The sequence below is a fragment of the Strongylocentrotus purpuratus genome, unplaced genomic scaffold, assembly GCF_000002235.5.
Source record: "Strongylocentrotus purpuratus isolate Spur 01 unplaced genomic scaffold, Spur_5.0 spur5_scaffold_5, whole genome shotgun sequence".
NCBI lineage: Eukaryota > Metazoa > Echinodermata > Echinoidea > Camarodonta > Strongylocentrotidae > Strongylocentrotus > Strongylocentrotus purpuratus.
The window spans coordinates 32,280,700-32,295,109 of NW_022145611.1; the positions used below are offsets into that span (position 1 = coordinate 32,280,700).

Genomic DNA, 14,410 nt, shown 5'->3' on the forward strand with positions numbered 1-14,410 from the left:
ACAGCCATCTAAACGATATACATATATGACCTGACTAAACACAGTTCCATGTTTTACAGTCTGCTAAACAGAAACTTTTTTGAAGGAATGACAAAAGACCCTTCATATAAAGGGGCTAAGATAGCCTCCTCCTTCTTCTAACTTCTTCTCACTTCTTCTTCTTAAAGGGAAAGTCCACCCCCAAAATAAGTTTGTTTCGATAGAGGCAGAATAATAAGAAAATCAGGTGAGTGAAAGTTTGAGCAAATTCTGAATGAAAATAAGAAAGTTATGAATTATTGAAGTTGTGATCAATCAAATACAAATTGGCAACTCTGTGACTTATTATACGAGCTCTCCTTCATTTGCTTTGTGCATAATATTCCATAAAATCATGTTTTCTTCGTTATTGATGACGGAATATATATTTGTTCCTCGCAGGGGGAGTATGGAAACATATTTGCAATTATTATATTTAGGGTGCATGTATGGTTGAAATTTTTCTTGAGGGAAAATGAAAATTTTAGATTTTTTTAGTACTGAGCAAATGGAAGTTGAGCTCGCATGATACGTCATAGAGTTGCCAATTTGTGTTTGATTGATCACAACTTCAAAAATCCTAACTTCCTTATTTTTAATCGGAATTTGCTCAACTTTCACTGACTTGTTTCTCTCATTTTTCTACTCCTATTAAAACTAACTTAATTTCAGGGTGGACTTCCCCTTTAAACTTTCTTCTTCTTCAACCTTTTTCTTCTTTCTCAACCCTCTTCTTCTTCTTCTTCTTCTTCTTCTTCTTCTTCTTCTTCTATCATCTTTTCATTGTGAAAAAGCTATAAGGCATCTGGGGACAGCAAATTTTTATACCCTCTCCAATGAATACTAAACGTAAGGGTGGAGATAAAGCATGTCACTTGTACAAATGCCTCCTTTTTTCAATAATCAATCACTTCTTTGTCCCTTTGTTTAACTGCTTTTCAGACCGTAGAATCCATGGTCCGACATTTTTTTTTAATGGGAATTGATCTCCCCCCCCCCCCCCCCCCCCCCACCCACCTTTTACTAAATCTGGATCCACCCTAGATTAAAAAAAAAAAAGTTATACACTAAATACACGTGTAACCGGAAGACACGGTAGTTTTCTTTTACAGTACAGTGCAGTGCTGCTAGTGACGTGTATTTGTAAGTGACGTGTGACGTACGTGAAGAGATTTGAGAAGAGGAGGACAGCATCACAGCTAGACACAGTTCGATCTTGAAGATGTGGTCGTTCTTATCGAGAGATCCCACGAGGGCCTTTCCTTTTGAAATCGGAGAGAAGGTGGAAGGACTAGAAGATAAATCGATTTGGACTTTGCATCAAGGAAAACGGAAGGTAAATAATGGCTCAACAAATACACTACAGTCCCATACCTAGGATTCCATGTAGGCCCTAGGTCTAGATCTATATAGACTAGAATCTAGGTCTAACAATTGTAACATAAGTTGATTGAAAGGCTAAAAGTCATCATCAATGATGGAGCTATGGAGTCTAAAGTCTACACTTTATTTAAAAATTCAAAAAAATTATGCTGACCTCTGAGCTCTGGCTCTGGTCTGACTGTCCTCTGACGGCTGACGCGTATGACGCTGACGAGAGTTCTCGATGTTGATTTCTGCTGGAAACACAAATGTATACAAAATTTATTCATATTGATCCTGGCCTGGCCAAAATAGCATGTAATATTCTGGTGTACAATGGAGGTTCATGTCGTATTGCCAATTTGATGCTAACTTTACGACAATAGCAAGTAGTTAAGTGTAAAGCGGTGTGTGTGAATTCAGCGACACACCAAGGATGTTGCTGCGTGCCTTATCAATTTGCCTCACAATCAGCTTGTATGATTGTACAAATGATAGAATGCTGCTGCTCGTACAGTAACCCTCTTCAACAAACACTCATATCACACTCGTCTCGGACTCGAAGCAATCCATAATTTGTTGCCAATGAGTGAAAGCATTTAAAATCAATTAATTAATTTTTTTTTTTAAATTCTCGTAAATTATTATTATGATTATTATTATGATGATGATTATTATTATTATTATTGCACATCATGTTTACATTAATTGTTATACAATAAATCACTTTTCTCTGACCTCTATTTTCCTTATCAGGCTAATGGAGAGCCTGTATCAGTGTTTATGGTGGACCTCAAAAGCCATTCAGAATCCATAGTCCAGTTGGCCAAGAGCGCTCACAAGCGACTCAAGACACTGCGACATCCAAATTTCCTTCTCTATGTAGATGGGTTGGAGACTGAGAACGTCATCTATGTTGTGACTGAGGAAGTTACGCCACTGGGTACTTTCTTGAAGACTAATGCTCCAAAAGAATCAACAATATCTTGGGGATTATATCAAGTAGTGGTGAGTATTATGGTCTGTGCTCTTATATGGTGGATCTCTTTTAAAAATGAACCAGAAAAGAAAAGGAAAAAAAGTTGTATAAGGAAAATATTTTGGTATCTTACCTTGGCAAATTATCATTAATTGTTTTGTGTTATGCTTGTATGTTTTTATCAGTGTCCTGTATTTCAATCCGTTTTGTAACATATTCAGCTAGCTGAACCTGAAAGTATGACACCAAGCTGCAATTTGTCCATTTATAATTTGTTTGGAGCTTGGAAGATATGAGTTTTGTATAAAATGATGAGTTTGAATGCCCTTCTGCCTACAACAGACAATGTTATCTGTTTTTATGAATTACAGAAAGGACTAAGTTTTTTGCACAATGACTGCAAACTGAAGCACAACAATGTCAACTTAAGCTGTGTGTTTGTGACTCGTGCTGGGGAATGGAAGCTTGGTGCTGTGGACTACATCACTCCATCTGAAGGGGAGGGCAGTACCAATCCAGATAAGGGACTGAGATCACTAGAAAAGTACAACCCACCAGAAATGACCGATGTGAGAGCTAGGAAGAGACCATGCCCATGGTATGTCTAGTTTAGCATTCAGTTTTTTTGTCATGATGTATTCTAAGAAGTCATTTTGGCTAGAGATATAATACAAGAATCTGTAAGGAAATGCATAAACTTATGTGCACTAAAATGTTTGCAAGCTAAAATATTTCTGATTTGTGTTTGTTTAATGCAATGGTAGTGAGGGTTTTATAAGAATACTTCATATATATTTTTTAAATTTTGATATGCATGTGTGTTGGAAAAAGTAGAGTTTGTTGAAACATAATTGTGATATGTACAAATCAGTGGTGATTGTAGCTTGTGCTTTCAAATTATCCACCAGGACTATGATGTAGCAAATTGTGACCATAATTCTTGTACATTACATTCACACTTCGGTAAATGATTCATTAAAAAAAGTGTAATAACCTGTGAATTGAGCTTTGATTATGTATCTATCTTTTTTCAGGGCTGCTGATATGTGGGGTCTTGGTTGCCTAATATGGGAAGTATTCAATGGAACACTTCCTAGAACATCATCTTTAAAAGCACTGGGAAAGGTAAATGAAAGTTTTACTCAATTTATCATTTTCCTCCAGAATGTTGTCCAATTGTCCAATGTAAACAAGAGTTTATCTTTGGGAGGGTTTATTTTACTGTCTTGTTAAGTTGATGTTAATATTCAAGAAGATACTATTAAATTTTCATGCAGGTGTTATCTTTCATTGAACGTAGCTGTGAATGTATATCAGATTGGATTGTGTACATAAATAATAATTAAAACGATTGAAATAAAAATCCTTGAGAGTTCACTTCTTCACTATGATGACTGGTTTCCAGTTATAATTGAAACCAGTCATAGTGAAGAAGTGACCTCTCCAGGATTTTATTTCAATTGTTTTAATTATTTGTTTATTGCCGTGATGGAGGATTATCCAAACTAGATTATTTGTTCTCCATATTATGTCTAAAACCAACCCTTGAGAAAAACTTAAATCATATTCATATTCTCTATGATCACATTTTTTTACTACAATACCTTGCAATTCAAGGAAGTGTTACATATTAATACAAAATGCATGGCTGATTAGTATGTAATAAGAGGAGCATTCAATAATATTTGAAACCTCTTCTTTTCTTCATTCGTAAATAAGACCTACAATCCCATCTTGTATGTTCATCTAAACTGGTTACTGGTTAGTCCTCATTGTTTTAAAATTTACTTTGTTTAGATACCCAAACATCTTGTACCAAACTACTGTGAATTGGTTGGAGCAAACCCTATATCTAGACCAAACCCAGCAAAGTTCATTGAATCGTGTCAGAATTCTGGTGGCTTCATGAAGAACAGCTTTGTTGATACCAATCTCTTCCTTGAAGAAATACAGGTAAGATATGGGAAGTGTACCTCACTCCCAGTCCTACACCTTAAGACCTAACATTTCATCTGTAATAATGTATGTTTTAATAAATAAATTTCTTTCTACGAAAAATACAGATTATTCTTTTCCTCATCACCGCATTAAATCATTGTAAAGTGTAGCACAGTTTCTTCAACCTATCATGAATAGCATCTGATTTAGTTTGACAAAATATGTAGATCTGAAGGAGGATGGGTGCTAGCGAAGAAAATAGTAGTGGGTAAAACATAAAGGAGTACCTATATAGAAAGTATATAGTTTTAGGCAGACAAGAATCAATGTGGTTCTTAACCTAACAAGATGATTCAGTTTATGTTTCAAAGGCATAATTGGTTTTATGACTCTTCACATAAGCAGTATGGGGACATTGCATTTTTCTCAATTTAAGAATTTGTTCATTCTCTCTTGCTTCTCTAGATTAAAGATCAGACAGAAAAGACCAAGTTCTTGAGTGGTTTGAGTGCCGCCATCGACGACTTCCCTGAGGAGTTTTGTCGTCATCGTATTCTTCCTCTCCTTCTGCAAGCCTTTGAGTTTGGCAACGCTGGTTCAGCTATCCTTACTCCTCTTCTCAAGGTTTGACGACTATCATTGTTAATAAATATTACATAAGCCCATGATTGATATGATCTGTAAATGAAATGGAAAATACATTAACATGATTCGATCCAAGAATGTTATTGAAATTATTGAAAAACAATTAGTCTAGGCAATGTTATATAGGAATAATAAAGTATTAAATGTCTGCCCCGTGATGCAAGCTTCATTGCATCTTTCCAATGAATAGTTTAACAATTAAATCAAACAGTTGTTAGAAAGTGTTTGTTCTTCTGAAAGTAGGAAAATGAACATAAATTACCAGTGTAAAGGCTTTCTCAGTCTAGTTACCAAGACTATATGATCAACCCCATTAGGCCAATGATGTATTTTATTATTTTAGATTCAATTTGTGGCCTATTCAACATTTCACAATATGGAGACGAAGAAATGTTTTATTAATGTTTCTAGGAAATAACAAATGAACCATCAAAGACATTGCATCATATATGTTAAAAAGTATTGAATCCTTAGTTAGTCCAATTGGGGCCAGTCTATTATTTAAATGTCTTTGTTTTTGTATACAATTTTAACTGTAGTTGGGAAAGCTACTGGATGGTGATGAATACCAGAAGAGGATAGTGCCTATTGTAGTCAAGCTCTTCTCATCAACAGATAGGAATACAAGAGTCAAGCTACTACAACAGGTAAGAATTTCATTATTGATGCTTTTTTTTCAGCTTATTTATTTGGCATTTAGAAATGATGTTTCCTTTCATGGCACTTTTATATGAATTTTAGATTTAAATGATGGAAAGGTGTAAAGGTATAAGGGTGTGTAGGTAAAAGAGGATAGAAGGAGAGCAAAAGGAGGGGGGTACATATTACATGAGAGAGAGGGGAAGGGGAAGGGAGGGATGGGGAGGGAGAGAGAGAGAGAAAGAGAGAGAGAGAGAGAGAGAAGGAGAAGAGGGGATGGGTAAAGAAGTGTTAGAACATATTCATCAGTGCATACATATTTTTTGTTCGTCTTTCAGATGGATCAGTTTATAGAGCATCTACAACCAGCTGTTGTCAACGATCAGATCTTTCCTCACATATGTCATGGTTTCAATGACACCGTGCCTGTTATAAGAGAAAATACAGTAAAGGTAAGGCTGCTGTTATTGGGGTCACTGTTTTTAGATCATCTGACATCAATTAGAGTTCCTAACAACTCCAATTTAAGTTTTGTTAAAAGTTTTAGGGTTAGGAATTTGGTTGTCATTTAACTTTAAGTTTGGTATAGTTTTGGAGCCAGGGTTGGAGTTAGAATTTGAGTTGCATTTAATAGAAATTGACCAAAGGGCAATTGTGGCATGATCTTATGTAATGCAATTACATAGTCCATGTATATGAAGTAGATACTCTAATTAGAGAGTGAGAGCTTAGTAAAATGTCTACTTGATTCTATGACAGTGCAGTGAGGCCTGCTCATTAAACGGTTTACCATGTGCACCCTAATAGTAACAGAGGATATTCAGAATATAAAGTCATGTAATACTTTCTAAAAACTTTTTTGATATCAGCTGATGAACTTTGTTGTTGATGATGTTTTTTCAGGCGATGCTTCTTTTAGCTTCCAAGCTGAATGACAAGAACCTGAATATAGAACTCCTCAAACACTTTGCAAGGTTACAAGCCAAGGATGAACAGGTAAGACAATGTTCAATCATGTGTAGTTCATTAAGGTTGCTGACATGTGAAATAGAATACCAAATGATTGAATTGCTAGTTTGCATTAGTGTATTCCTGTGTGTTTGTTGTGTTTGATATTAAATCATGAACATATTCTTTATTTTATTTCAGGGAGGAATCAGAACAAATACCACAATTTGCCTTGGCAAGCTTGCCGGCTACCTAAACCCTACGGTAAGTCTTCACTCTTATAACATTCCAACCAGTTGAAAAACCGACACTAAATAATCACAATGTTCATTTACGATGCCTATGATACTAACTGTGGACAACATCAGACAAGTGTTTCATCACGTATGTACTGTCAAACCTGCTTTAGTGACCACCTGTCTACAAAGACTACAAAGGCCACATTTGTCTTTTCCCTTGAAAATGGTTTCTCATTGAATCATGTACTAAAGGAACCTGTCTACAAAGACCACCTGTCTACAAAGGCCACTTTTTGTGTTTCCCTTGTGCGGTCGCTATAGACAGGTTTGACTGTATTAAACTTGATTGTGTACTTTGATCATTGTACAGACAAGACAAAAGGTGCTTTCCTCTGCGTTTGTACGAGCCATGAAGGACCCTTTTCCACCAGCCAGGACAGCGGGTGTCCTTTCCATGCTTGCCACACAGAGCTACTACTCCCTCAAGGACTGTGCTCTCAGGGTTCTACCAACCCTCTGCACGCTCACAGTAGACCCTGATCAGGGTGTGAGACAGAATGCCTTCAAGGCTATCAAGATCTTCCTGGGGAAGCTGGAGAAGGTCTCACAGGATCCAGAACTGCTGGAAGAAATGGGTAAGAACAGCAATGTAGGACAGCAATCAAAATGTTCAGGGCTTGAGGCACAGGAGAAACTGATACAACACTTGTTGCTGCCCCTGCATGTTTCTATGATAGCACAAACATTTACCTCTTCAGGGTAAATGCTAACTCAGAGTTTGAGTTTGAAAAGAGCTGCTGGATGAAAACAAATTGGGGTTGGGATAGAACTGCGTGTCACAGCTTTGTATTAATCTTGCTATTCTATTTCAGCAAAATTATCTTCATAGCAAGAACTACATACAGCCATTCATAACTGTTTGCTGAGAAGTATCCTCCTGAGAAATTATCTCCATGTGTAGGAGGTGTCTGACATATTTGTGACATTAACTCAAGATGTTTAGTTCAGTTCAGTTTATTTCAATCAAAGCAAAATTACTTGCTGTATCGAGTGACAATATTCTTACAATGACAAGATCTGTTGTGTGAAATGATATAAGCATTGTATCAAGATGGTATGTGATGTAATATCAAAGGTAAGAAAAATTTCAATTTGAGAGACAAGTTGATGACCAATGTGTTGTGTAGGAATTAAGGATGCAATTCATAATCCCTGTGGTCGCCAGCTTTATTAAGCACAGACGTTTTTATTGAGTATCGGTAGAGCATATTCATAACACTTCTTATCCCACCTGAATTCACAATTCAACAGAGGCCGATGTAAATAAAGCAGGTTCAGCAGCTCAGAACCCCTCAAGTTGGACAGGATGGGCAGTGACATCTCTTACATCAAGGTTATACAGGGGAGGTGGCACTAAACCTGCAGCACCAGGAACAGGTGGCCCTCAACAAGGCAAGTATTACTGGAGCCACCAATGCTGTGGTATCTCAGATTGACATGCAAGAGTGCACTTGTTAGATGATGTTCTCCTTCTAAGCCCCATGTTGTGTTATCTAAAGGCTATTATTACATTCCATGACTGATGAGCATGATCATTTTTACACTGTCATTGCCAGCTGTGGATGAATATATGAGGAAATGGATCAGTCAGATTGAGATTCAGTTTAAAAAATTAGTTTGTAGATGTTTTTTTTTTTTTTTTTTTTAAATTAAACATGAAGTGAACTTTTATATGTCAGTCATGAATGAAATCATGAATGTAATTTTCTCATCCAACATGTGAGAATAGAAAGTTATGCCGTCAATCATTGCAGCTAATAACTTGCTTGTATACAGGACAAATAAATGTGTAATCCTAGCCATATCATACACCACACTAGACTGCCTGAAGCTATATACGTGCTTGATTCTTACAGTAAAAAATCTTTACCATTGTTTGTATGATATGACTTGCAGCTAAGCCAGACACAACAGCATCCAAGCCTGCACCTGCCAAGGACGAGAGGCCATCTTCAATGACCAGGGTTGATGGCAGCAGAGATCGAGACTCAGATTCAGATTACGGCAATGAAGAAGGCAAAGAAGGTGATGCTGATGGCTGGAATGACAATGATAACTGGGGCAATATGGAGGTATGCCAATTAATTGAATTCAATGTAGTTGGTTTTCTAGAACTTTTTTAAAATTTGTTTATAGATTTATCTTTTATCATCTAATAAATGTTAACTTGCATCTAGAAAACTACATTAGATGATTAGATTTGTGTAACCCTGATGTCCATTCTGTCAGATGTTTAAGATCTTTGGAATGGTTTTTTTACACATGAGGCCTATCAATCCTTTGTATGTTGCGGGCATCATCTGCACTTTCTGAGAAGATATTTGTCAACCATAAATTTTCAAGCATACATGAAAGTGAGACACAAAGGCTGCCATGTTTCCTACAATGCCCCTTTTTTATGCCTCCGCTACAAAGTAGCCGGAGGCATTATGTTTTCTGGTTGTCCGTCCGTCCGTACGTCCGTACGTCCGTCCGTACGTCCCGTTCTCGTGATCGCGTTATCTCAAGAACCAATTGATGGATTCTCTCTAAACTTGGATCATGTATGTATCTTGCAAAGCCAATGAACTGATTAGATTTTGGGGTCACGAGGTCGAAGGTCAAAGGTCACAGGGCTCATTATGTATTCAAAAATAGCTTGTGATCGCAATATCTCAAGAACCGATCAATGGATTCCTGCCAAACTTGGGTCATATATGTATCTAACAGAGCCAATGAACTGATTAGATTTTGGGGTCACGAAGTCGGAGGTCAAAGGTCACAGGGCTCATTATGTATACAAAAATAGCTTGTGATCGCGTTATCTCAAGAACCGATCGATGGATTCGTGCCAAACTTGGGTCATGTATGTATCTAACAGAGCCAATGGACTGATTAGATTTTGGGGTCACGAGGTCGAAGGTCACAGGGCTCATTATGTCTACAAAAATAGCTCGTGATCGCGTTATCTCAAGAACCGGTCAATGGATTCCTGCCAAACTTGGGTCATGTATGTATCTAACAGAGCCAATGAACTGATTATATTTTGGGGTCACGAGGTCAAAGGTCACAGGGCTCATTATGTATGCACAAATAGCTTGTGATCGCATTATAATGAGAACCAATAGACAGATTACTATCAAACTCAAGACATGTATATATGTATCTTGCAGAGCCAATTAACTGATTAGATTTTAGGGTCATCAGGTCAAAGGTCATGGGGCTCATTATGTATGACTATAAATAGCTTGTGAATGCATTATTATTAAAACCGACAGATGGATTACAATCAAACTTGAATTTTAAAAATTGCTTCCGTTTTGGTTTGTAAAGTTGCTCTATGGCGGAGGCATCATTTTTGACTGCGCGCAGTCAAAATTCCATCTAGTTTCTCCTGGATATAGGGAGGAAAATGTAGATAACTGCAGCGACAAGTTAAATCGTTCCTATGACTAGAGCGGACAAAGCCAGCCAGCAAAGGTTGCCACCCCCTTAAAAAAATCCATGTTTGGATTTGTCAATTCAGATGCACCTCCCAAAGTAAATAATCTTGTAATAAGCTGGTGCTTTTAGTCATTTTTGTAAGGATAACGATTCCATTGACACAAATTTGACAACGAGCACTATTGTGTGACAAATGCTTATTCATGCTGTTCATCATTTTCATACAACTTTCTCTATTCTTTCAAGGAGGAGGAAGATACAACTACAGCACAAGAGACAGAGGAAACAAGTGAATGGGATTCTCAAGGGTGGGGCGATGATGACGATGATTACAATCAGGACAGTCTTGAAACACCAGCTCCTAAAACAAGTAAATCAACTTCATATGCTACATCATCAATATCATCATCAGCAAAGTCAAAATCATCTGCGTTAAAACTGGGAGGAACCAAGAAGACACAAGATGTTGACTTTGGAGATTGGGGTCTGGATGATTCCACGGTAGATAGGAAACCCATCAAGACAGGTTCCAAGCTGTCTAAAAGTCAGTCGGGTTCAGAGAAATCTACTCCGAAGGGAAGTCCGAAGAAGACGATGAGGAATGATGCTGACCTGGGAGGATGGGACGATGATGATGATGACGCTGGTGGATGGGGGAGCATGGATGCAGTAGCAGATGATGATGGAGGAGGCGGTGGAGGAGGAGGATGGGGAGATGACGATGACTGGGGTGCTATGGAAGACGTGTCGATATCACCTACCAAATCTGCGCAGAAATCAAAGGTATGCATGTATGACTGTATAGGAAGGGTGGAAAGGGTGTGAATATCTTTATTATTAATTATCCACATTTTGAATGCTAAAAATTCTCCTTCAATCTCTCACGCTTGTAAATTTAAGGTTGTCAAATATTTGTGCACACATGAACAACATGAAAACTGTCTTTGAAATCTTTGCGCAATATTTCCCGTTTGATTCAGACTTAGACTCTAGATAATACAAAACCTCATTTTAGAGTTCAGGACTGAGAGGGTTGATTTCTTTTTCAACAATATCAGGAGATATAAATGTTCTGCAACTGATCATGTGTAAATGTCTCTGAAAAACATGTTCAGTATTGAACGCAGTGTGGAGATATGGGTGTTGGCATGGTTCCTTGTTTCTGTTTCTCCTGCAGCCAACCTCCAAGCCCCCTCCAGGATGGGGGGATAATCTAGACTTTGCAGAGGACAAGAGCCACACTCCAGCAAGCTCTTACAACTGGGGACAAGAACAAGAAACAAATCCTGATCAGGACTTCTTCGGTGCAGCGGCAAGGTCAACGGTGAGATATAATGTGTTAGCTTTACTTGATTATCTTATTCAGGTAAAATTAAATACTGTTGAATAGATTGATAAAGATGGAATGTGACAAACTGTATTCTAGAAATGAGGTTGGTAGTTCATATTTAAAGTACAAAAAGAGAATGGATGAGACAAATAAGTCTTCACAGACATTTGGTGTTAAAATTTGAGTTTAAATATATATTAGGTACAAGTGATTTTAAAGAAATGCATGATAGACAGTAGACACACAGAACATTTGGCATGAAAATAGACTTGGTATATTTGAGTCATTTGATGAATCCCTATTATGATAAGAAAATACTTCTATCCTTCATATTCCGTATTTCATTCTTTCATTGTCTTCATAGACCACCACCAGCAAAAAGTCCCTACAGACAACCAAGAAGTCATCCCCCATCAAACAGACGGCATCATCTGATACATCAGGGTGGGGCGCAAAAGACTCGGGATGGGATGATGATGGCTGGGGATCGGTTGACAATGAAGGAGGCAGCAATGATAGTGGTGAGCATGAAGATGCAATGTTATAGTATAGGTGCTGTGGTCGAGTGATTAAGTCGCCGGACTGTCGATCACAAGGTCCGCGGTTCGAGACCCGCCGTGACTAATGTCCTTTGGCAAGACTTTGATCTACATTTGCCACACTCAACCCAGGTGATCTAAATGGGTACCTGGCAGGAATTAATTCTTTGAAATGCTAGAGCGCCGCAATGGCATCACAGCTAAAGCCAGGGTAATAATCACCAAGTTTGGAAGTGCTTAGTGATTCTAATGAGCGCTATATAAAAACTGAGTATTATTATTATATCATGCATGATTATTATCGAAGGGAGTCGACTCTAAACTGTGAATTAATGTGAACTATCCTTTTACTCAAATTTTATGCTCGAGGCTTCAGATTTGGTAAGAGGTTTATCACTCTTTGAAAGCCTAAATATTTTCTTCTCCATTGATAGAGGGAGTACCACAAGGCTATATGTAGAACATGTTATATTCTTGTTTCTTTTTTGCTACCATTACTGTTTATTATTTTTAAGTGGTTAAACTTTCATTTAAAATAATAAGTGTTTCATTATCTTTCTCTTCTTTCAGGATTAAGTAAAGCAGAACTTGCCAAGAAGAAGAGAGAAGAGAGGAGATTACAAAGAGAGAAAGAACTCCAAGAGAAGAGAGCAGCCAGGAAAGCAGCAGGACCCACTAGACTTGGTGCCAAAAAGGATTGAGATCAATGTCTTCTATTCCACCCATTCCATTACAAAGCTAAAGTATTTAATTAATCTAATTTTGATCTGGATGATACGTATATAAAAGCAAGTGTATGCCTTGAAGTAAGATTCAGTGAAACTTTATTTTTTGATGATAGTCATATATGAGGTATGAGGGTTTATGTAATCAAAGATGGATGCTTAACTCAGAGGCAGTAGCACAATCACATGGCCCCATATCTGGGATACCCAGTTTCAAACCTTACTGTTATATCCTCCGAGCTGTACTGCCTTCTCTATAAAAAAAATATATATAGTGTATACATGTTTTTCTCGTTCTTTCTGCCAATGAATTATTCTTTTGTGCCAATATTGATTGGATGTAGTTCTCGTTTAAGTGGGTAGATAAGTCCACTGATTCATTGAGTAACGAGTGCCAATCTCTTCATCCTGCAAAAATTACCATAATTCTGTAACTATACAGACCTATAATTACCCGATTTAAATCGGTTTCCTGATTTGTTTTCTTTCTTTCTGATTCTTCCCCTATTTCCCAATTTTTCCCCAATTTTCTTACTCAAAAGGAGGGGGGGGGGGGGGTGCTGGTTGAGGATTTTTTTTTTTTCTTTAGTGCTTACTATCACCCCTGTTATATGAACAAAAAAATCAAGTCAACATGAAATTGGTTTCTCATATTCTTTTTATGAATGGATTCATTTTGTGTAGTTATAGTATTATTTTTTTTGACAGAAAAAAGAGCTTTGCACCTGGTGCTCCATAAGTCAGTGGACAAAGTTTGACCAGGCTCACTTAGTACACCTTAATGATTATGAGCCTGTATGTTCACTCAATATTTTCTTGATGTTGCTTGAAGTTTGCAGATCATGAAAAAAATCCAAAAAATCTGTGAAGGAGACATTTTCAGAATTGTATATGAATCTAAATATCACTCTATTGTGCTGTATTAAAGTTTTATGTATGAACTTCCATAGAAATATACTTCATATCGGGTGTAGTGGTGGTTATTTTACCTGACTGCTAAGTAAGCATAAATGCTTGTAAGTAAGCAAACAAAGGACCATAGCATAAAACTGATTACCAGTAAGGGTTTACCTCCGAGTACGGATATATATGGTATCATTACGTACATGTATCACTGGCCTCATCATGGTTGTCCATAAATCTCTGGTGTCAATTGTTAGTTCTCTAAAAATCTTATTTATTCTTTTAATTCAGAGATAACTGGAAGGATAAGATTTTAAGCTACTGACTTATGATAAATGTTCATTCAAGCTCATAGTTTTATCTCTGCATATATCTAGCATGCGCAAGGGTCATCACTTTGAATGGAAAAGGGAGATTTGGATATCACACAAAATATTAAGAAAAATAAGTCCAAGATAGATAATGAACTCTGGAATATATTATTGGGAAGTGTAGTGTACAGTAATGGTGTAAATCTATGAACATGGAAAAAAGGTTTTCTTTGCCTATCATAGTACAATTGTTATTTATAATTGTTACTCTATAATAAAGTCTATTTTTATGCCTCCGCCACCGAAGGTGGTGCCGGAGGCATCATGTTTTCGGGTTGTCCGTCCGTACGT

The 14,410-nt window shown here is 37.2% G+C and overlaps 1 protein-coding gene across 1 annotated transcript; it reads left to right on the forward strand.

Moving 5' to 3' along the window:
- The first annotated feature begins 1,165 nt into the window (after positions 1–1,165).
- LOC592987 (N-terminal kinase-like protein) lies at positions 1,166–13,385 on the forward strand. Its single transcript, XM_030998934.1, has 17 exons — positions 1,166–1,354; positions 2,137–2,388; positions 2,731–2,957; positions 3,394–3,484; positions 4,157–4,312; positions 4,763–4,921; positions 5,482–5,589; positions 5,920–6,033; positions 6,485–6,577; positions 6,731–6,793; positions 7,139–7,403; positions 8,080–8,220; positions 8,725–8,900; positions 10,498–11,034; positions 11,429–11,575; positions 11,946–12,102; positions 12,691–13,385. Exons 1-17 carry the CDS (start codon positions 1,241–1,243, stop codon positions 12,819–12,821), a joined length of 2,931 nt encoding a protein of 976 aa, XP_030854794.1. The 5' UTR covers positions 1,166–1,240; the 3' UTR covers positions 12,822–13,385.
- Positions 13,386–14,410: the final 1,025 nt, after the last annotated feature.